Here is a 23,666-nt window from a genome sequence, read left to right as displayed (position 1 = left end):
TCAGGCAATCTTCATGGTAGTGTTCAATGCATGATCTTCTTACATCATCTTTTTCAAAGACAACAGCTAGAGGCGCATTGCAGGAGCCTGGGTGAGGACCCATCCGACATCGGATCTGCGATAGTTCATAAGAAACTCTCGGCCATGAATCTTCCTCAAAAAAACATCTAGAGGAAGACCACGAAATTCATGGATGCTGCAGAAATATAACATGATTATAAGACGTGGCCTAGGTGACGTTGTATATGATAGAATGACCGAAGCACGAGGAGAGCTGATCCCAACAGTCTACAAAGAAGTTGGGATGGAGCTAAGAAGAAGAATATACTAAGTATGGTAGATACATGCGTCTACATGAGTCATAAAATGAAACGTTTGGGAATCTTTGTGATAAGTAAACAATACAAGATTTACGAGACTATATAAAGACTCAAAAAATCATTCTACATTACCTCCTTTTATTCAAAATGAAGTGCGCAGTTTTTTTCAGTAAGTTTAAACAAGCTTTATTATTTTCATTTTTCCCTTTTTTGCTTCTGAAATGCCCGGGTTCGATTCCATCTTCTTCTGTGCGTGTCAAGTCTAGTTGAATATCACTTGAGAGTATATTTCCTTGTCTCGGGCAGCTCTAAACAGGGTCCTGATCCCCGCCCAGCCTGGTATATTCCGGAGCCAGGAGATCTGCCTTCTGCCCACACCTCGTGGACCCTCCACTAGGTGCAATAGCTCGTACTTGTCTCCTCTCAGCACATGCCCCAGATAGGCCAACTTCCGGACCTTGATATCAGTCAGCAACTGTCTCCCTGCTCTTGCTCTTTGGAACACATTTTATTTAAATATATATATATATATATATATATATTTATATATATGTATATATATATATATACATATATATATATATATATATATATATATATATATATATATATATATATATATATATATATATATATATATATATATATATATATATATATATATATATATATATATATATATATATATATATATATATATATATATATATATATATATATATATATATCAAATTCAAGAGGGGGGTCAAAAAAAATAATTGTAATTTTTATACCACTTTTTATCTGATGTGAGGGGGGGGGGGTCAAATAAATTTAAGTGATTTTTTCACTCTAATATTATATATAGAATAACTTATATCGTCCTTTCAAGAACGTCAGAAGAACGTTTTTAAAGTTTAAAAATATAACACAATATATTAAAAATAAATATCAAGCCACATATTGAACTTTTTACTTTGCAACAGATCTTTTTAGGTAAAACCTGGAGGTTTTTCCTCCATTTGAAAAATATTTAGTGTATTTAAAAAAATTATTAAACAATACCTTTTCTTCAAAATGCAAAAACAACATTTTCTGCCCTATAGCGGGTAAATATTAAGTTAAAAATATGCATCTTTTTTCTGGGATATAGTACATTTTCTGGGCATTCCGAAAACATGCACAACTGAAAATTGACGATTTTTGATTTTTATCGTTCTTGAAAGGAGTGAGCGATATGGTACATATTTGCCAACTTTATTCATTTTAATCTTTTTGATTTTTTCTTTTCTGTTAAAATCTAATATTTGTAGTTTATTTGTAGTGTATATTATAAACTTACACAAGAGTGTTTGATAATGTCCTAAGAAGACGAAACGCATCACGTATTAACATATACATAAATAAATGTAGAATTCAATCCAACAAACCTTGTATTATTTTGGATATAATCTATCAGCGGAAGCTAAACTGGCAGTACACAATGGAGTTCTGGTTCCAACCCTTATGTATGGAAGCGAAGCATGGAGTTGGCAAAAGAAGGATGAAAGCAGACTGAATGCAGTCGAAATGCGATCCCTCAGACGAATGTGTGGCAAAACGATGTTTGATAGATGTTCGAATGATGAAATAAGGAAAGAATGTAAGGCTGAGATAAGCATTATCGATAAAATTAAGAAAGGTGTAATGAGATGGTTTGGACATGTGGGGCGTATGAGTGAAGAAAGAACGGTTAAACAAATTTATGAGGCGAATGTAGTTGGAAAAAGAAGCAGAGGACGACCGAGGAAAACTTGGCACAATCAGGTATGTCAAATACTTGAAAGCGGCCGGGTCAGGAGTCGTAATAATCGTTGGGTATGTATGAGGAGATGCATGAATGTAGAAGAGGCAAAGAATGTTTGCAAGGACATTTTGTGGCGTTTGATTCTCTCTGCCTACCCCTGCGGGGAAGCGGCGTGATGGGTAGTTAGTTTTTAGTTATATTACCCACCAATTCAATTATCTATTTATATTTCTAATATCTATTGTATTTTTTCCATTGCCCTTTATTATAGCCTAAAAGAAAATGTTTACCCACACACAGGCCATGCCTTTGTGGGATCTTTTTTTGTATCAATATTGAAAATCATTCAACACACACACACACACACACACACACACACACACACACACCCTCTTGCACAATGCTTTATAGTTATACTTATACATAACTTTTTTTTAAAATTACTTTTAAGTGAAAACCTGTAATTGGAATTTTATTTTATTCAATTGTATTATATTTTGTAAATTTTCCGTTGGTTTTCCAATAAATAAATAAAAAATTAAATGAAAAGAAAAAAGGCGAGGATTTTATATACCTTTTTGGTACTTGCAATCGAATAAAATATCTAACTTAGAACCATTGAAATGTATAAACTCACGCCTCTAGCGAGAAAGCGAGCGTTTTTGCCTAGAATTTTCACTCATGAATTACATGAAATTATAGTAACTTTAAACATAAAGAGTAAATCCACTCACGAGTAGGCATAGGCTATGAAACTTATAAAGTTGAAGCCTGAGTAGGGACATGATAAACGGTGTTGCAAAAGCCCTAGCTAGATTTCAGAGTCACTTGGACGTTAGGTAATTCAAAAAATCTAATAAAATATATTGTGAAATGAAAAATAATTTAAAATAAAGATAAATAATACTGTATGTCTTCCAGGTGTCCTGCTGTTGGCAGTCCTTGCTGCATTCACCAATGCCCAGAATCCCGACTGCCCTCAGTTTTGCACTGCGGACGTTAACCCAGTTTGCGCAATAAGCTACAACACGCTAGAGCTCAGGGTGTTCTCAAACGAATGCAGACTTGAGGTGCAGAACTGCAACAATCCTGACGATGGTGAGGATAAATTCTTCCTATGCTGCGTTTGCCTTCCACTTTGTGGAAGTTCCCTGTTCCCTGTGTTATGATCGATGAATTACCTCGTATTCCTTATTACTCCACGCTGAAGTTTGGTATCTTCATGGCAATTTCACAATACAGAATCGAACAGATTAATGGAAACAAAACTTTTTTTTGTTGTATCGCAAATTAATATTTAGTATGATCTTACAACATTTTGAGTGTGTCTAAATACTTGTTCACAAAATCTGGATTATCTACAATTTTGATGTCAACAAAATAATATGAAAATAACTCTTGTAATTGGAGATAATCCAGATTTTGTGAACAAGTATTTGGACACACGCAAAATGTTGTAAATAAATTATCTGGTCAAATTATAAGCTTAATAATAAAAATGAAAATGGTATTTTCTGGCGTTTCTCATGTGTGTGATTATAATCCAGGATTCGGATCTCACATACTAATATAAGAGTTTCTGCTTAGTAAAAAAGCTTCTTTACATCTCACCAATAGATGTCTCTAGTGAAGTTCTAGTGATTCAAGAACAAGGTTTCTAAATTGGTTCATATATATAGAACTTCCAAGAATTTGAGTAGTGTGGTTGTCAATAATGGGTAGAATTGGTGAATGTTACACGTGTGGTTGTGGGAAATGTGGTTGTCAATCATGGGTAGAATTGGCGAATGTGTAAAGTGATTGATCACTTAAACCAGCCTACGCCAGGTCGCAAGCCCTGTAAATACTCAGACTCCAATATTCTTCTTTTCTTCTACAAGATTTTAAATGTGTATGTACTTGTCCATAAATCTGGATTATCTCCAATATGGAGTTATTTTTGACGTTACTTTTTGACATCTCAACAAAGATGAAGAAGAATAAGTCTGAGCCCCATAAATATGGGGCTTAAGGACCGTCATAGGCTTGGTTAAGTGGTCAAAGAAATACGTGTAACATTCACCAATTCTACCCATGATTGACAACCACACTACTCAAAATTTTGAAATTTCTAGACCTGTATATTATTGATCAAACTCGTAATACAGTATGAGCGAGTTCACAATAGCCATCTATGGTGATATGAGGAAAGCTTTCATTAAGCAGATACTATTTTCATTTGCATGTGTGATCCTAATCCTGGATTATATTAACATACTTGAGAAACGTTTGAAAACATTTAAAAAAAAATATTTTAGATCATAATTTGACCAGTATTCATAACGTTTTGAGTGTGTCCAAATACTTCTACTCAAATCTGGACAATCTCCAATAAGGAGTTATTTTGTTACATTATTTTTTGATATCTCAACATAGATGAAGAAGATTACAGAAGTTTGGACATTTAAAGAGCCTTCAACCGTCATAGGCTTGGTTAAGTGATCACTTTGCACACGTGTAATATTCCAGACTTCCGTATTCTCCTAATTCTGTGTTGAGATGTCAAAAATAAACGTTTTTTTCACAATTCGCTCACTCCTTTCAACAACGTCATAAATCCAAAATCGAAACCAGAAAATGAACTTTATCCCAGCAAAAGCGGCATATTTTTAACTTAATGTTTACCCGCTACAGGGCAGAAAGTGTTGTTCTTGCATTTTTAAGAAAAGGTTTAAGGTTTTTTAATTATTTTTTGAAATACACTAAATATGTTTCAAATGGAGAAAAAACATTCAGTTTTACCTTAAAAGATCCGTAGCCTAGTAAAAATTTTAATAAGTGGCTTGATATTTATTTTTAATACATTTGATTATATTTTTAAACTTTAAAAACGATCTCATGAAAAATCAAGTTTTTTGATATATGACGTTGTTGAAAGGGGTGAGCGAATTGTTGCTTTTATTTAATTTTTGTATGAGATGTATCAAGAATTGTATGTTTATGTGCAGAGTACATCTTCATCCGCAGAGGAACTTGTGATTTTGACGAAGAAATTTCAGCTCCTAGGCGAGAATCAGGAAGTCCATATATCATTCAAGACGGTGAATAATATAATGCATATTTTAAATCCTGCATCAACGAATAAAGGCTTTTAAAAATATATCACTTTTTATTATTTATTTATTTAACTCTTACCACTCTGTAGGCCAGATATTCTGGCCCGTATGATTCTAGCAGGCAGCTCCGTGGGCCACAATGTCTGGCCCGGCGCAGGTATAACTTTAATCACTGATTTCTCTATCATCCTAGTATATTCTACCAAAAAATATTTTAGATATAACATTTAATCTTAATTAACATGGTCATACGAATTGCCAGACAGAGTGTCCCATAATTAGGGAATCAAAATATTTATTTTAATGGTAGAAAAACGTCGCATTTTTTTGATCAGAGTAGCTGATCAGTTATGAGAAAAAGTGGTCAGAGTGGAAAAGGTTAAACATGCACAAGTCACATATACAGGGTGTCCCATAATACAATGTTTTACTTTTAAGCGTTGTTAGGACAGCTTATGACTCGACAAAAAATTAAAATATGACCTTAGTAAAAGTGCTTTAGTTTTCGAGATATTTCCACTTTTATGAACTTCCCGAACATCTACGCCTTAGATCAGTTTTTTGAGTGCCACTTTCTCAAATTTTCATATTTTAGGATTCTAATTTACGTTTCACAATACTGAATAACGATTCTGTTGATCACAGTCCAAAATAGTGCCAATACTGGCTTTCCTAGGCGGAAAAAATAATATTGATGCTGGATCAATGATTTTAAAATAAATCTTTGGGAATCTTTACCCTGAAAAAAATATATATAACGCTAACCTGGCAAGTCATTTCAAAAAGTTGTTCAATTTATTTCATTTTAAAAACAGTATAACATTTACTTTGTTTTACTTCAGAAAAAAAAATTGTTTTTTTAATCCAAAATGAGCTGATTTTATAATAATTTAATTTATAAGGAATTCCGATGTAATCATTGCTTTCTTTTAGTAAAATGAGAAGTATTTATTTTAAATTAAATAATTTTTGTGTAATATTTGTGAAACAAAAATTAGTATCTTAAAACGAGAAAATTTGAAGAAGTTGCACTCAAAAAACTGATCTAAGACGTAGATGTTCGGAAAATTCATAAAAGTGGAAATATCTCAAAAACTAAGGCACTTTTACTGAGGTCATATTTTCATTTTAGGGTGAGTCATAAGCTGGCCTTACACCCCTTAAAAGGATTACGATGGATTATGGGACATCCTGTATAATATTCCCGATGAGTAATTAACATAACTCATTTTGGGACACGGGATAAAGGTTAACACTGAAAAACAGATAAATTAATAAAAAAGAAAACGCAGGGCTTAATGTAAAATAAAAAGTAATAAAAGATACAGTAAATAGGCATATAAAAACATAAGGTAAGAAGCATGCATACGGAGCATGTGTGAGACGGAGGATATCGTGAGGTGGGGATGACAACGAAGGCGATACTGGAATGAACATATAAACAGAATGTCAGAAGACAGACTTCCACGTATCGCCCTCCAAGGCAACCCTGAAGGACGCAGACCCCCAGGCAGACCTCCGAAAAGATGGAAAGGCAGCTGGGAGTCGACATCCCAAGAGCGACATGCAGAGGCACAAACAGATCCCTAGGATCTACAAAAAAAAGAAGAAGAAGCATGTTTAAAGGAGAAAAAACAGAGTAAATACATATAACTAATAATAATAATAATAATAAAACCCTTATCCGCACCCCAATGGTGCATAGGGCACTGCTTTATATAAACGCAGTGTTATCTTGATTGTTTACACATGAAGGAAAGGTGATCAGCCCTCCACTTCAGGTACCAGTCCAGGGTAATATTGAATAAATATTACAGTGACAATAATCACTTTTATTTATTTGACTCCCCTGGGAATCGAACCCGGGACCTCCAGAACGGTAGCCGAGCGTGCTGACCATTACACTACGGAGGCGAACAACTATATAACAACTAATATAACTTATAACTAACACAAATATCTTTTAATAAAGTATTTTTTTAGTTCATTCATTTTGGACCCCGATTTGGACCTATGAACCGAACGAGTGAAGAATGATAGTAAAAAATATATAAGGATTCAAAAAGGTTGGTAACAGAATCAGAGGAAGACCAAGAACTCAGCCGGCGTCGCTGTGGTCAAATGGAAAATAAATAAAATAGAAAGCACACATTTACAAATATGTATGTTTCAAATGTATCGGGTTGTGGTCCCGTGGTTAATGTCGCGGACTCTCAAGTCAGAGTTTCTCGGTTCGAACCCACTCTACCACAATTTGATACCTATTTCTAATAATGAGCCGCTCAGGCTCACAGAAATAGTATGAAATATAAATATTTGTGTTTGTACAATGCTTTTAGGTAAAAAATATCAAAGCAGCTGTCAAGAAGTATGCTATATGCCATGGACGTGACCGTTATTTCATCACTCACTCGTAACAGGTGTTCAAACCATCTCATCTCATTTTTTTATTTGATTAGAAATGCATTATGTGCTGTAAATTATTATTAAAACAATAAATAAATTAAAAAAATATGCTTCAAATGTCATATGAATAAATATTTATTATACAAATTTATAGAGCTGTGTTTTTTATTCAAATAATAATAACGTTTTTATTATTTTTGATTAACATATAAGTATAGGGTGAACATAATTCAATGTTAAATATAACATTTTGGTATTTCAACATACCTAGACGAAAGAATAAGGAAGTCCGAGTGTATACGGGACATACGACCCGTCATAGGCTAATTTAGGGAATCCCTTTAAACACGTGTAGCATTCACCAATCTATAGCCATGACATATGTATATGAGTTCACAAAAGCCATCTATGTTGGATCGAGAAAGCTTTTATTCAACAGAGACCTTTTTATTTGACACGTAAGTATTTGGACACACTCAAAATGTTATGAAATTATAAATAATTAAATATATAATAAAACCCTTATCCGCACCCCAATGGTACATAGGGCACTGCTTTATATATACGCAGTGTTATCTTGATCGTTTACACATGAAGGAAAGGTGATTAGCCCCCCGCTTCAGGACCAGTCCAGGGTAATTTTGAATAAATATTACAGTGTAAAAATCACTTATATTTATTTGACCCCTCTGGGAATCGAATTCGGGACATCCAGAACGGTAACCGATCGCACTGACCATTACGCTACGGAGGCAAATATATATATATATATATATATATATATATATATATATATATATATATATATATATATATATATATATATATATGACGATGTGATGACGACCATTCACCGACTTTACTCAGCAGAACTTGGAGACGCCGGACTGACCTGGGAGGAAGCCAAGGAGATGGCGCGTGACAGAGTGGAGACGTCTTGCGTTGGCCATATGCTCCACCTAGGGAGCGAACATGGAAAGAATTTATATTCAAATAAATTATTCTGAAAATTTTATAATTACTTTTTAATAATTTAAGAATCATGGTGACCCTAATGATACTTATTCAATTCACCTGTTCTATGTTTGCAATTATTTCACAGGTATCAAAACATTATTTTTTAATGTTTTTTCTCCATTTGAATATATTTAGTATTTTGAAAAAAATAATTAAACAATAATTTCTTCAAAATGCAAAAACAACACTTTCTGCCCTGTAGCGGGTAAATATAAAGTTTTGCCGGGATAAAGTACATTTTCTGGGCATTTCGAAAACATGCACAACTGAAAATTGACGATTTTTGATATATGACGTTGTTGAAAGGAGTGAGCGATATAATATACATATTATGAATATGAAGGCAAAGTGGTCAATCTTGCTTTCCTTCAGCCAGTAAAAAAGTTTGGTAATCATTGTTATTCATTTTTGTGTAAGCATTTACGTATAAAAAGATCTTAAAATAAAGAAAATGACCTCATTTCGTCCAAAATGAAGTGCTCAGTTTATTTCAGTAAGTTTTTAAAGACACCTTTTTATTTTTACTTTTGCTTTTATTATTGTGATGATGAAAAAGGGTGAATCTATGTTGAAAAGTCAAAAAATGGTATAAAAAATCACTTCTTTTATTAGAGATAATCCTGATTTGTGAACAAGTATTTGGACACACTCAAAATGTTGTAAAAAAATAAACGGTTCAAATTATAAGCTAAAATACCGAAATGAAAATTATATTTTCTGGCGTTTCTCATGTGTGTGATTATAATCCAGGATTCGGACTTCACATACAAATGAAAAAGTTTCTGCTCAATAAAAAGCTTCTTTCATCTCACCAATAGATGTATCTAGTGAAATTCTAGTGAGTCAAGCACATTGTTTCGAAATTGGATCATATACATATATATATATAGAAGTTCCAAGAATTTGAGTAGTGTGGTTGTCAATCATGGGTAGGATTGGTGAATGTTACACATATGTAAAGTCATAACTTAAACCAGCCTATGACGGTCGTAAGCCCCATAAATGCCTAGAATTTCATTATGTGATTTTTTCTTTTCTATTTCTTCTTCTGGGTTATAAGCTTAAATAAAAATTAAATGATATTTTCTAGCATTTCTTAAGTATGTGAATATAATTCAGAATTCAGACCTTACATACAAAAGATTTCTGCTTCATAGAATCTTTTGTCATCCCACCATAGATGTCTCTAGTGACTCTCGCACACTGTGTTTCGAGTTTGATCAATATATCTAGAAGTTTTAAGAATTTGAGTAGTGTGGTTGTCAATCATGGGTAGGATTGGTGAATGTTACACGTGTGTAAAGTGTCACTTAAACCAGCCTATATTCTTCCAGACTTCCATATTCTTCTTCATCTTGAGATGTCAACAAAATAATTTGAAATATTTAATAGAAAAGAAAAAATTATTGAAGCAAATTTATTAAAATGTTGAATTTTTTTAACTTAAACTAGCCTGTGACAGTCATAAGCCCCTTACCTTACACAAGAGAAATGCCTTACCAATGAACCTTCCAAATGCCTTACCATATTCTTCTTCATCCATATTGTTCATTCAAACCCTTTTCCGCACCCCAATGGTGCATAGGACACTGCATAATATAAACGCAGTGTTATCTCGATCATCAACACACGAAGGAAAGGTGACCAGCCCTCCGCTTCAGGTACCAGTCCAGGGTAATATTGAATAAATATTAGAGAGAAAAAATCACTTTAATGTATTTGACCCACCCTAGGAATCGAACCCGGGATCTCCAGTACGGTAGCCGAGCGTGCTGACCATTACACTATGGAGGCGGACGTCTATGTTGAGATATTAAAAAATAATGTGTTTATTTTTCAGGTGTCCTGCTCTTCACAGTCCTCGCTGCATTCTGCAGTGCCCAGAATCCCGACTGCCCTCAGATCTGCCCTTATAACTATGACCCAGTTTGCACAATAAGCTACAACACGCTAGAACTCAGAGTGTTCCCAAACCCATGCACCCTCGAGGTACAGAACTGCAACAATCCTGACGATGGTAAGCCAAAATTCTTCCCCTACTGCGTTTGCCTTCCACTTTGCCCTGTATTATTTTTGATTTTATTTTATTTATTTAATATAGTTACATTTTTAAGCACAACATAATACATTTTCTAAACATTTATACATATGGCAAACTTTTAGTTTTAGATTAGCTGTGCCTCTCCAAAAAAGAGACTGAGCTCTTGTGCTTGGAGAGGGACTTACACTTGTGGTTAAAGGTTTTATATAATTAATGGTAAAATAGTCTTTTTTTAATATATTTTTTCAAGATTTATATGTAATGGGCATTAATTTTTTTCTTTAGAATTTTTATATCTTCTATTTTTTAAATTTCTTTGGGGAGTTTATTGAAATATTTGAAGTTTTGTTGAAATTGCTTAGTATTGCATTTTGGAGTTGAAAAATCATTTTGAAAAAATCGTTACGATCGATGAATTACCTCGTATTTCTTATTACTCTACGCTGAAGTTTGGTAATCTTCATGGCAATTTCATAATACAGAATCGAACAGATTAATTGAAACAAAACTTTTTTTGTTGTATCACAAATTAATATTTAATATGATCTCATTCGGGCTCAATCAAAGAATTTACTCTTCTTGGCATCTATTATGTAAGGTTTTGGCACGGGATGCCATTTTTTCGTCTCGAAACCATACCTGAATTACGTGGACAAAATGAGCTTTTCCACCGTAGTGCAATCTGTAGTGAGATCTGTCATGTGTTATAATAGATGTATTACTTCGGTTTTTTTTAAAATTTTATTTGGCTATCATCCAGTGAAAGGATGTTACTGCCAGTGTCAAGTCGCTCACTCCTTTCAAGAACGTCATAAATCAAAAATCGACAGTTTTCAGTTGTACATGTCTTCGGAATGCCCAGAAAATGTACTATATCCCAGCAAAAGCGGCATAATTTTAACTTAATATTTACCCGCTACAGGGCAGAAAGTGTTGTTTTTGCAATTTGAAGAAAAGGTATTGTTTAATTGTTTTTTCAAATATACTAAATATTTTTCAAATGGAGAAAAAACCTTCATCTTTTACCTAAAAAGATCTGTTGCACAGTAAAAAGTTCAAAAAGTGGCTTCATATTTATTTTTCATGCATTGTATTATAATATTTAACATTAAAAACGCTCTCCTGAAAAATCAAGTATTTTGATTTATGACGTTCTTGAAAGGAGTGAGCGAAGTATTATTTTTATTAACAAACAAAATAATATTATAAAATAATAATATCAATTGATACAAAATTTCATAGTTTAAACGCGTTTACAATGAATCCACAGTTATTTTACCTCTAGTACATAAAAATGTTGGCTAACTGAATACGGCAGTATATATCGTTCCGAACATTTTTAATTTGTTGCCGACGGATGTTAGAGGTCAAAATAAAATATGGAACAAAGGCAAAATAAAGGAATGGGTAAATGATCAAGAGTTAATTTTATGAAAATTGTAAAATGTTTATATTCTTAGATTTTTCTCTTTTGTGTGTGTATATTAGGTTAAAATCGTTAAAAACAATAAAAAATAACTCCACTGACAAGACACACAAGGTGGCTTGGTGGGTCTCTGCAAAAAAAAAATAATAACTTCGAAATATGTATAAATTGTGATTTAAATAAATGTATACAAATAAAAAAATTCAAGAAATAAAATAAAAATTAAAAAATTTATATATTTTTTTTTTTTTATTTTCCAGAGTACATCTTCATTCGCCGAGGAACGTGTGACGGTGAAGAGCCACTATCAGCTCCGGCGGGACCCGAACCCGTCCCTGAGGAACCAATCCCCGATGAACCAATTCCCGATATGCCAATCTCCAAGAAGAGATCACATTATTATTAAATGAGATACATTCCTATAATAAAGGCGCTTAAGTAACATTTTTTTGTTGTCATTCATTTTTTATTATTACTTATATGCCTACTGAGAAATGTGGTGATCGTAGTACATATTGGAATTTTTTTAATTACCTAACGTCCAAGTGACTCTAGCTACAGGTTATGCAACACCGCTTATCATGACCCTGCTCAGGCTTCAACTTATTAAGTTTTGTAGCCTATGCCTACTCGTGAGCGGATTTACTTTTTACGTTTAAAGTTACTATAATTTCATGTAATTCGTGAGTGAAAATTCTAGGCAAAAACATTTGCTATCTCGCTAGAGGCATGAGGAACATACTAGAAGTATGAACACGTATGAAAAGAATTAACTTACTAACTACATAACTAACCATCACGCCGCTTTCACCTAACTCCTAACCTGACCAACCTAACCTAACCTAACCTAACCTAACCATCACGCCGCTTTCACCTAACTCCTAACCTGACCACTTTCAAGTATTTGGCATACCTGATCGTGCCATGTTTTTCTCCGTCTTCCTCTGCTTCTTTTCCCGCTAACATTTGCCTCATAAATTTGTTTTACCGTTCTTTCCTCACTCATTTGTTCTACATGTCCAAACCATCTCAACACACCTTTCTTAATTTTATCGATAATGCTTATCTCAGCTTTGCATTCCTTCCTTATTTCACTATTAGCACATCTATCATACATCGTTTTGTCGCACATTCTTCTGAGAGATCGCATTTCGGCTGCATTCAGTCTACTTTCATCCTTCTTTTGCCAACTCCATGTTTCACTTCCATACATTAGAGTTGGAACCAGGACTCCGGTGTGCACTGCCAGTTTAGCTTCCGCTGATAGATTTTTATTTGCTATAACTGATTTCAATGCACCATTCACTTTGCTCCCAGCATTCATGAAAAGAATTAATTAAACTAATTATCTTACTAATGAACCATCACGCCGCTTCTCCGCGGGTGTAGGCAAAGAGAATAGAACACCACACCAATCCGTCACTTGAATGTGGTCAGATCAGGAGTCGGAAAAATCAGTGTGTATGTGTAAGATGCATAAATGCTGAATAGGCGAAGAACAGTTGCAAATACAGAGTGGTGTGGAGTTCTATTCTCCCTGCCTACCCCTGCGGTGAAGCGACATGACGGTTAGTTAGCGAGTTTTGTTGATTGTTAAATAAATGGATGTGAAATATCACGCAGGCGTCCAATATAAGGCGTATATAAACGTCAGGCATCAGGCAATTCAGATATCAGGCATATTTAAACATCAGGCATGACGTTTCATCACCAGACTCTCAGAAGCTTGTAATCCCAGCTTTAAATATACCAAAATACAAGCACGTACTAGACATACATACTAGTCATAGTGTTTACGAGCAAATACTAGAAATTATCATAAAACTTACGAGCAAGTACCAGAAATTGTCAAAGTACTCACGAGCAAGTGCTAGAAGTTGTCATAATACTTACGAGGATGTGCTAGAAGTTGTCATAATACTTACGAGGATGTGCTAAAAGTTGTCATATTACATACGAGCAACTAGAAATTGTCATAATACTCACGAGCAAGTGCTAGAAGTTGCCATAATACTTACGAGCAAGTATTAGAAATTGTAAAAATACTAGCAAGTACTAGGAATTAAATACGATTGTTATTTTATTAATTGATTCGGCAGTTATGTGGTAAAACCTATCCATTTTTAATTTAAAAAATTTACTTGGTAAATACCACTATTTCTATAAATAGTGGTATTTACTAAATAAATCAAATAGAATTTGATTAAAAATTCTTTTTATTCATAAAAGTGATATAAATGTTTTAACTAAAACGGGTAACTCGACATTGGAAGCAAAGGAAAATGATTTCGATATTCCTCAAGGATTATTGTTGGGAGTTGGGACCTTATATATACATATATTTTTTTTAAATAGCATAATAATGTATTTCATTCTAATATAATTACAATGAGACCATCCTAATTAAATGCGAGTTCTTGATCAAACATTTTACCAAAAACGTTTGTGAATTTGACCCTACCTTTTGAACTTTAATAAATAAAATAAAAAGACGGAATTTACTGCGCAGACAAGAGCCTAGCTCTTGATCTCACGCCGGTGAGTGGACATGTGTTTTCGTAAATTTCCTTTGTGTGCACATTTGTATTGACATTCCGGACAAGAGAAGGGCTTCTCATCCGTGTGGGTCATTAAATGTCTTTTCAAATCCTCTTTTTGTGAACATTTATATTTGCACTCTGTACAGGAAAAGGGTTTCTCCCGAGTGTGAGTTAGCAAGTGTTTTTTAAAATCACCTTTATGTGAACATTTATGTTGACACATTGAACAGGAAAATGGTTTCTCACCGGTATGATTTAACATGTGCGTTTTCAAATACTGTTTTTGGGAACAAACATATGTACATTCTGGGCAAGAGAAGGTTTTATCACCAGTGTGAGTCAACATGTGTTTTTGTAGGCCGTCTTTCTGCGAACTTTTATACGGACACTCTGAACAAGCAAAGGGCTTCTCGCCTGTGTGAATTATAACGTGTTTTTGTAAGTTTCCTTTGAGTGAAAATTCTGATTTACACTCTGGGCAAGAGAAGGGTTTCTTACTAGCATGATTTAACATGTGCCTTCTTAAATACCGTTCTTGTGTGGAAGCATATTGACACTCTGAGCACGAGAAGGACTTCTCACCAGAATGAGTCAACATGTGTTTTTGTAAATTTGATTTCTGTGAAAATTTGAATTTACACTCGAGACAAGGGAACGGTTTCTCGCCAGTATGAGTGTACATGTGTCTTTTCAAACGACTTCCAGTTGTACAGGTATATTTACACTCTGAACAAGAAAATATCTTTTCAACGTTTTTTCTCTTTGATTTAACGTGTTTGTCCTTGAGAAGAAAATCCTCTCTGGTATTCTTTAAATCTGAAAAATAAAAATCAAATTTAATAACAATAAATATAAGGTCCTGCCTTTGTGAGAAATTAACACAGAAACTGAATTTGAAAATAATAAATTATTAATATACAATATAAATAAATAGCTTTATATGGCTCCAAAGTATCTAAAAGAGCTATGTATTCAAGACGAATTGGTTGATGAACGTCTCACGCTTTCATCGGCTACATCTGCTGTGGGCAAAGTGATCTTACCAGCTCACAACCAGCGCACTATATTTAGCGTGTGTGTCTTTGTTGTCGAGGGTCGATGGCGTGAAATTCTCTTCTACCAGTGATAAGTTGAGATGATCTATAGAAAAAAAATAAAAACGCATTTGTTTGCTAAATCATTTCCACTACCTCCTTTTCCTTAATTCAATCACAGTGAAGCGCCCTTGAAGTAGTATTTTACGAAAATGGCGCTGAATAAATTATTCAAATTTATTGTTATTAAAAGATGAAAGCTTTTTTTACTGATATTTTTTGGCGGAACTGCATTTTATATATGAAAGAAAAAACAAGTTAATAGATTTTTCCATCCGACAAATCTGATCGCATCGAAACCCGGTCGCTGTTCAAATAACATGAAAGTAAAAAACGCCAATTGGTTGTTTTATACTTTTTTGTTTTTTGTTAGTTGTTGTTTTATATATATACATTACTTACTAGAGTCACCATCAATTTTGCAAGATGATTCTAGACATTCTTGTTTGATATCAGGATACGAAAAATCTATTTCATTGGAGATTTTACTGGTTCCCGGTACAGATGGCTTATGGCTCGTGTTTTTATCCCCAGTATTGTCATAATGTACATCAGAGGCTGCAAACGTAAGAGGTTTTGTGTAGATGACCTCATTAACGGTGGAATTTGATTCACTGCTTCCAATACTAGACTCATATTCTCTCTTGAGTGTATTAATACATGGTGCCCGTTCTCCAGTAAGGAGATTGTCATTATATGCTTCAAAACTTGCAGGTTTAGAAGTTTCTATGACCTCCTTCTTTACAATGGAATGTGATTCACTGCTGCTTAAACTAAATTCAGGTTCTCTCTTAGGTGTATTAAGACATGCTGCCTGTTCTCTAGCGTGTATATTGTGATTATATGCTTCAAAAGTTGCAGGTTTAAAAGTTTCCGCATAGATGACTTCCTTCTTTATAGTAGGATGTGTCCCACTACTGTCTACAGCAGACATTCCATACAAATCATCTGTTACAGGTTCATGTTTTATAAATGGCACTTCTGGGTAGATAATTTCCTTTTTTACAGCGAAACGCGATAGTTCTCCATCACAATGCGGTATATTGCTGTAATCTATAGCAGAATCTTGTTCTCTCTCTAATAGCATCCCTTCCCCAGTACCTTCTGTATCATCGGTCATTGGTTCAGTTTTTACTGTAACCGAAAGGGGCTCCATTTTATATTTAATCTTGAAGTTGGTTGATAAAATATGGTAGTTTGATAAAATAGTAACCCTGAAACCATAATGAATACAAGTTAATGTGGTAAGAATTCCATTTTTCCCTTATTTATCGATTTATTTAGACGTATAGAACACTTTATACAAATGATAATATTATTAACTCGTACACAGCAGTGTCCATGTCACAATCGAATATGAGTATGAGTAAATGCCGTAGCGATTACTGCTATTTTTTTCCTACTAACCTTTATAATTCCATTTCTTTTCCCAAGTAGTCTTTCGCCCTAAGCTCTTTCACTCGGGTCATCTGTAATTTGAACACGAAGCACTTGACAGCAGATATACAATTACATAGATTATTTTGTTGAAAATGCTATCCATAGACACAACGATCTAGCACCTACTCAACCATCGCCAATAATACCTATCAAGGAATGCGTCATGGTAAAAATAAAAATTCTGTCAAATTAAATTATTTGGTTGAAAATAAGATTTTATTGAAAACAGCAATAATTGCAACGCAGTATAAAACTATCACACACGACTGGAAAGAAGGTTACCTTCCCAGAAGCACCTTTTATCAAGGCAGAACCTATAACCGATGACGTTTAACATAATGAGGATGTGAACCCTTGTTCTAATATGAGCCAACTGAAGACCGGTATTGAAGACATCGAAACACCAATCTACTCTGAAATTCATTTATATCATCTTGACATTCAACCAGGAAAGTTAAAAACGTTCGTTTATTCATTCCAATAAGAAACCTTATGTCTGTTGTGAGTGTAAATATCCCAGAAGCTTTTAAATAAACATGACTTACTTTATTTTCGTTAACCCTTTGCATGTCCGGAATGTGATTCGGAAAGACATTCCATAATCCATGCTGACAAGGAAAGAGGAAAAGATCAGACGAGAGTCTCGGTGTTTCTGCGAGCCTTGCAATATGGGCCCTAGTGCTCCACGCTTCAAAATTTACCACACCAAAGGAAAATTTCGATGATATTCCTAGCGCTTTTTTATATTTTTAGGTTTTTATTTCGGATATGTTGTATATATCGTAGTCGTACAGGTGAAAGTGACTAACTACCAAAACGTAAAATGTTTAGGAGGGCCATTTAAGTCACTTCTGCTTGCCAAGAAAATAAACATCAATCAGTTATGAAGTAATTTTTAACAAGTCAATATATTATACTTCCAAGTTCAAAATCATTTGAGATTTTTTTCAGGGCTTAAGCTAGTAAGATATCAAATAGTCAATGATCACGTTTTGTAAAAAATGCACTTGGTCACTTTCTCCTGTATAACTATAAATATATTCATTCATTCATTCCTGTCCGCCAATGAGGTGTAATGATAAGCATGTTTAGCTACCGTACTGGACGTCCCGGGTTCGATATCCTGGGGGGGGTGAAAGTAAAAATTATTGATTTTACACTCATGTTTATTTAAAATTACCCTGGACTGATCACCTTGCCTTGATATAAAAGATGACCAAGGTAACACTGCGACAATACGATGCAGTGCCCTATCCACCATTGGGTGCGGATACAGGTTAGAAGAACTGACGTTTCTTTAAAAAATGTGGTTTTATTATTTTCGATTTTTTTTTTTCAACGATTACCTAAGGGTTTAAGTAAATTAAAACAAAAGTACACATTACATCTTTTCACCAGAATTCATATTATTTGATTTTTAATACTTGTAAAAAGGTTACTAATTAGGAGCATTCGAAGTGTGGCTACATTGTAGAATGCTACAAATTCCATGGACAGATATGGTGAGCAACGCAAATGTGCTCCAAAGAGCAAGAGCAGGGAGACAGTTGCTGACTGATATCAAGGTCCGGAAGGTGGCCTATCTGGGGAATGTGCTGAGAGGAGACAAGTACGAGCTATTGCACCTAGTGGAGGGTCCACGAGGTGTGGGCAGAAGGCAGATCTCCTGGCTCCGGAATATACCAGATTGGATGGGGATCCGGACCCTGTTTAGAGCTGCCCAAGACAAGGAAAATTATTCTCAAGTGAGTCGGCTAGGGAGGATCTGACTTGACACGCACAGAAGAAGATGAAATTGAACCCCGGGCATTTCAGTACCAAAAAAGGCAAGAATAAAAATAATAAAGATTATTTAAACTTACTGAAAAAAACTGCGCATTTCATTTTGAATAAAAGGAGGTAATTTAGAATGATTTTTGAATGATAGTCTCGTAAGTTTTGTATAGTTTACTTATCACAAAGATTCCCAAACGTTTCATTTTATGACTCATGTAGACGCATGTATCTACTGTACTTAGTATATTCTTCTTCCTAGCTCCATCCCAACTTCTTTGTAGACTGTTGGGATCAGCTCTCCTCGCCCTCAGGTCATTCTATCATATATAACATCACCTAGGCCATGCCTTCGAATCATGTTATATTTCTGTAGCATCCATGAATTTTTTGGTCTTCCTATAGTGTCTTTCGAGGAAGCTTTATGGCTGAGAGTTTCTTATGAATTATCACGGATCCGATGTCGGATAGGTCCTCACCCAGACTCCTGCAATGCGCCTCCGGTTGTTGTCTTTGAAAAAGATGATGTAAGAAGATATTATTTATTGATTTGGCATTAACTTTGTGGAATGACATGATTATTTTATTGAAATTAAACACTAGAATAATCCACTTTATCGAGTTTTATTTTTATTTACGACTAGTTTCGAAAACAACAGTTGTTTTCATCTTCTGGTACAAATTAAAACTGAAATTATCAGTTTTAATTTGTACCAGAAGATGAAAACAACTGTCATTTTTGAAACTAGTCGTAAATAAAAATAAAACTCGATAAAGTGGATTATTCAAGTGTTTAATTTTAATAAAATGTAAGAAGATCATTGATCTTGCATTGACCAATACCATGAAGAGTGCCAGACATCAGGAGACCACCACATTCAGCATTGACCAATACCACGAAGAGTGCATGACATCAGGAGACCACCACATTCAGGATTGACCAATACCACGAAGATTGCTTGACATCAAGAGACCATCACATTTAGCATTGACCAATAACACGAAGAGTCAAGCACTCTTCGTGTTAGGAGACATCAGGAGACCACCATATTCAGCATTGACCAATGCCACAAAGGGTGCTTGTCATCAGAGGGACCTGACCTTGTCTCAGGCAGCTCTAATCAGCGCCTCGACAAAATATTTAAAAACATATATCGCTCACTCCTTTCAAGAACGTCATAAATCAAAAAACTTGATTTTTCAGGAGAATGTTTTTAAAGTTTAAAAATATAATACAATGTATTACAAATAAATATCAAGCCACTTATCGAACTTTTTACTGTGCAACAGATCTTTTTAGGTAAAACCTGAAGGTTTTTTCTCCATTTGAAAAATATTTAGTACGTTTAAAAAAATAATTAAACAATACCTTTTCTTCAAAATGCAAAAACAACACTTTCTGCCCTGTAGCGGGTAAATATTAAGTTAAACATACGATTCTTTTGCTGGGATATAGTACATTTTCTGGGCATTCCGAAAACATGCACAACTGAAAATTGACAATTTTTGATTTATGGCGTTCTTGAAAGGAGTGAGCGATATATGAATTGATGTTTTTCTTACTACACACCAGGATTAAAATAATATGCACGCCAGTAAGCTACAGATACCAATGAGGATGGATTGGAATGAGGTTTAGTAAAAAAAAAACAGATTAATTAAAAAGTCTTTTTATTTTTTTATTTAAAATATTAATCGTGTAATTTGTGTTTTAAAAACATTAAATAATTTCTAAATTTTTAATACATTATAATAATTGACAATAAGACTATTAAAAAAGTTCTACTACATAAAAATTAGGATATTAATTTGGTATTTTTTATATTCTTAATATGGTAAAGAAAATGTGTAAAAAGTAAAAGAATTTGTTGAATGATCCCAGCATTTTAACATTTTATTTTTCGTTTGTAAAAATTAAATATATTTGAAAAATATTGTTGAAATATTTAGTCGGGTTGTGGTCCCGTATTAAGTGTTGCGGACAGAATAAGAAGTTCTTATTTTTAATTTTCAAGGCTCAAATATTATAAAATTGACATGTTGCGGTATATCGTAGTCATACAGGAGAAAGTGACCAAGTGCGTTGTTTTACAAAAACGTGATCATTGACTATTTGAGATCTTACTAGCTTAATATTGTCCTGAAAAAAATCTAAAGGATTTTAAACTTGGAAGTATAATATATGGACTAGTTAAAAATGACTAACTGCATTGGTGTTTATTTTCTTGCCAAACAATAGTGACTTAAATGGCCCTCCTGAACATTTAACGCTTTGGTAGTTAGTCACTTTCTCCTGTGCGACTACGATATAATAGAATAACAATATTTATTTTGATTATAATAAAAAAATATTCCAGTATTTTTACAACAAATAAGACAACGGTACACGCATGTTAGGAGAATGGAACCATCCAGACTCTGCCACATTGCATTGCACGGCCAACCCCAATGTAGACAGCCAAAGAGAAGGATTGACAGCTGGGAATCGACATCGCAGGAAGCTAATCCCTCTTGGAAACAGGCCACAAGGCCTACACCAAGAAGAAAAGAATTTTTACATTTTTTCCTTAGTTTGATTCAAAATTGTGTATGGTAACGTTTTATAAGCAGTTATAACAAACCGTAATTAAATACACATACAAAATACTTTATGGTACACATATACTATGAATTCAATAATTTATATATATATATATATATATATATATATATATATATATATATATATATATATATATATATATATATATATATATATATATATATATATATATATATATTATTAGATTAAAACCAATATTTTTAGCTTTTCCACTTTACTTTTATTTGACCAGCGACTGGGTTTCGTCGTTACCGACATCATCAGACTGGTCGCTAAAAATATTGGTTTTAATCTAATAATATAGTAAAAATGCAATTCCATCACGAAGTGTCAGTGGATAATATAAATCTTTATACATATATATATATATATATATATATATATATATATATATATATATATATATATATATATATATATATATATGTATTTAGACAGGCACCATGGCATAGTTGGGTAGACGTTCGACTGCAAAAATGGCATTGCGTGTTCAATACCCGCCAATTGAAAAATAAATTCAAGAAAGATCTATTTTCAATTGGTCTCGTTATTAGCGAAATAAACTATTCACATTTACCTTCCCCATTCTCACTATCCTACCAGCAGACAAGCTTCTAAAAGTGGAGGCATTGCGGGTAATTCCTTTTTTTTAAATGGTGGCTTGTATTTTAAAAGTATTTTTTGACCATTTAATTTATTATCTGACTACATACATATATACTCTTCGTTTGTATGATTTACTGTTAACACATGAAGGAAAGGTGATTAGTCCTCCGCTTCAGGTACCAGTCCAGGGTAATATTGAATAAATATTAGAGTGAAAAATTACTTAAATTTATTTCACTCCCCACCCCTGGGAATCGAACCCGGGACCTCCAGAACGGTAGCCGAGCGCGCTGGCCATTACACATATGAGGCAGACGACAAACATTATACTATAGGGTAAATAAACATGACATTAATAATTAACAAAAAAATTATAATTACCTAATTTTTAAAAAATAAATTAAAATATGAGAAAGCTGCCATATTTTTTTGCATTTTAATATAAATTAATTTCATTATTTTTGTTAAAATTAAAAATACACATGGTATTAAAACATACTTAAGACGGGAAAGCTATTTCTACCCGTTGGGTGGATTGATGCTTAAGGACGGGAAGGGTATTTTTACCTTCTGCGCCGGCCTCATTTCATAGTCGGAAAAGAATTATTAAATGTTTTTTATATTAATTTTATGTACCAATCTCTTTGTTAAGGTGTATACTATATGTACACAATTATCAAATCCCGTCGCCAGCGGTCCACAGATATAAAAAACATCCGTCCGAAATGTGTTAATGTTTCAATTAGGAAATAATGGTTATAGCTGTTAGCCAACTTAGCTCAAACTGGCATAAATTCAAAGAATATCATGTCCCCAAGGCTTTTTTTCCATGTAACGCAACGCGGTAGAATGGCGTTCTGGCACCTTTATTCACGGATATATATATATATATATATATATATATATATATATATATATATATATATATATATATATATATATATATATATATACATATATATATATAGATATTTTGTATATATATATATATATATAGATATTTTTTTTTTTTATATATATATATATTTTCAAAATCAATTAGACGTAACAATGTTTGTGCTTACGTTATTACAATCCACATTTGTATGATTCGTCAAAATCATAGAATATGGTATTGTAATAAATATTTCAGTGATACAGTAAACCCCCCTATAGGGGGTCGGGTTGTGGTCCTGTTGTTAGTGTCGCGGACTCTTGAGTCTGAGTTTCTCGGTTCGAACCCACTCTACCACAATTTGATACCTATTTCTAATAATGAGCCGCCCAGGCTCACAGATGTATGAAATTGAAGTGTTTTTGTAAGTAATAAGAACCCAAATATTTCTCTTTTTATTTAAAAAATAAACGTTAAGATTTATACCGCGTTATCGGAGGGAATGTTATCAGGTGTTTTAAATTAAATTTTTACTTATCAACCAGCGGCAATGGCTGAATGAGTCATTATTAAATTAAATGCAGTACTTATTTCAATGTTATAGGGTGGTTTACTGTATTTGAATATTATTTTTTTTTAAGTAAAAAGCTTGACATGAAGTGAGTTC

At 33.5% G+C, this 23,666-nt stretch overlaps 3 protein-coding genes and 1 long non-coding RNA gene across 6 annotated transcripts; 2 read left to right on the top strand and 2 right to left on the bottom strand.

Annotated features, from left to right (window-relative positions):
• The first annotated feature begins 450 nt into the window (after positions 1-450).
• LOC148302185 (vasotab-TY3-like) lies at positions 451-5,224 on the top strand. 2 transcript variants are annotated; one of them, XR_015838702.1, is made up of 3 exons: positions 451-717; positions 3,007-3,183; positions 5,073-5,224. XR_015838702.1 is itself a non-coding variant. In XM_088272128.1 (3 exons), exons 1-3 carry the CDS (start codon positions 468-470, stop codon positions 5,171-5,173), a joined length of 300 nt encoding a protein of 99 aa, XP_088128254.1. In that variant the 5' UTR covers positions 451-467; the 3' UTR covers positions 5,174-5,224. The 2 variants fall into 2 exon arrangements, 1 of the variants encoding a protein (XP_088128254.1); XM_088272128.1 differs by having other exon boundaries at positions 451-489.
• Positions 3,006-5,298, bottom strand: LOC148302184 (uncharacterized). The gene is made up of 2 exons (XR_015838703.1): positions 5,260-5,298; positions 3,006-3,243 (listed from the first exon to the last, which is right to left on the bottom strand). It is a non-coding gene; the product is annotated as an uncharacterized LOC148302184 (long non-coding RNA).
• Positions 5,299-9,056: 3,758 nt separating this feature from the next.
• On the top strand, positions 9,057-12,516 carry LOC148302183 (vasotab-TY3-like). The gene is made up of 3 exons (XM_088272127.1): positions 9,057-9,096; positions 10,444-10,620; positions 12,331-12,516. The coding sequence occupies exons 1-3, from the start codon at positions 9,075-9,077 to the stop codon at positions 12,474-12,476; spliced, it is 345 nt and encodes a 114-aa protein (XP_088128253.1). The 5' UTR covers positions 9,057-9,074; the 3' UTR covers positions 12,477-12,516.
• A 1,752-nt stretch (positions 12,517-14,268) lies between these two features.
• Positions 14,269-19,139, bottom strand: LOC148302182 (uncharacterized). Of its 2 annotated transcripts, none has more exons than XM_088272113.1 (4): positions 17,427-19,139; positions 17,112-17,173; positions 16,107-16,918; positions 14,269-15,426 (listed from the first exon to the last, which is right to left on the bottom strand). In XM_088272113.1, the coding sequence occupies exons 3-4, from the start codon at positions 16,858-16,860 to the stop codon at positions 14,588-14,590; spliced, it is 1,593 nt and encodes a 530-aa protein (XP_088128239.1). In that variant the 5' UTR covers positions 16,861-16,918; positions 17,112-17,173; positions 17,427-19,139; the 3' UTR covers positions 14,269-14,587. The 2 variants fall into 2 exon arrangements, with proteins under 2 accessions (XP_088128239.1, XP_088128240.1); XM_088272114.1 differs by having other exon boundaries at positions 17,690-19,139.
• Between the last annotated feature and the right edge of the window lie 4,527 nt (positions 19,140-23,666).

The sequence above is a fragment of the Brachycentrus maculatus genome, unplaced genomic scaffold (assembly GCF_059751285.1).
Source record: "Brachycentrus maculatus isolate JH-2025_06_01 unplaced genomic scaffold, ASM5975128v1 h1tg000475l, whole genome shotgun sequence".
Taxonomy (NCBI): domain Eukaryota; kingdom Metazoa; phylum Arthropoda; class Insecta; order Trichoptera; family Brachycentridae; genus Brachycentrus; species Brachycentrus maculatus.
The sequence above is the reverse complement of the archived record's forward strand: the minus strand, read 5'-3'. Positions and strand labels throughout refer to the sequence as shown.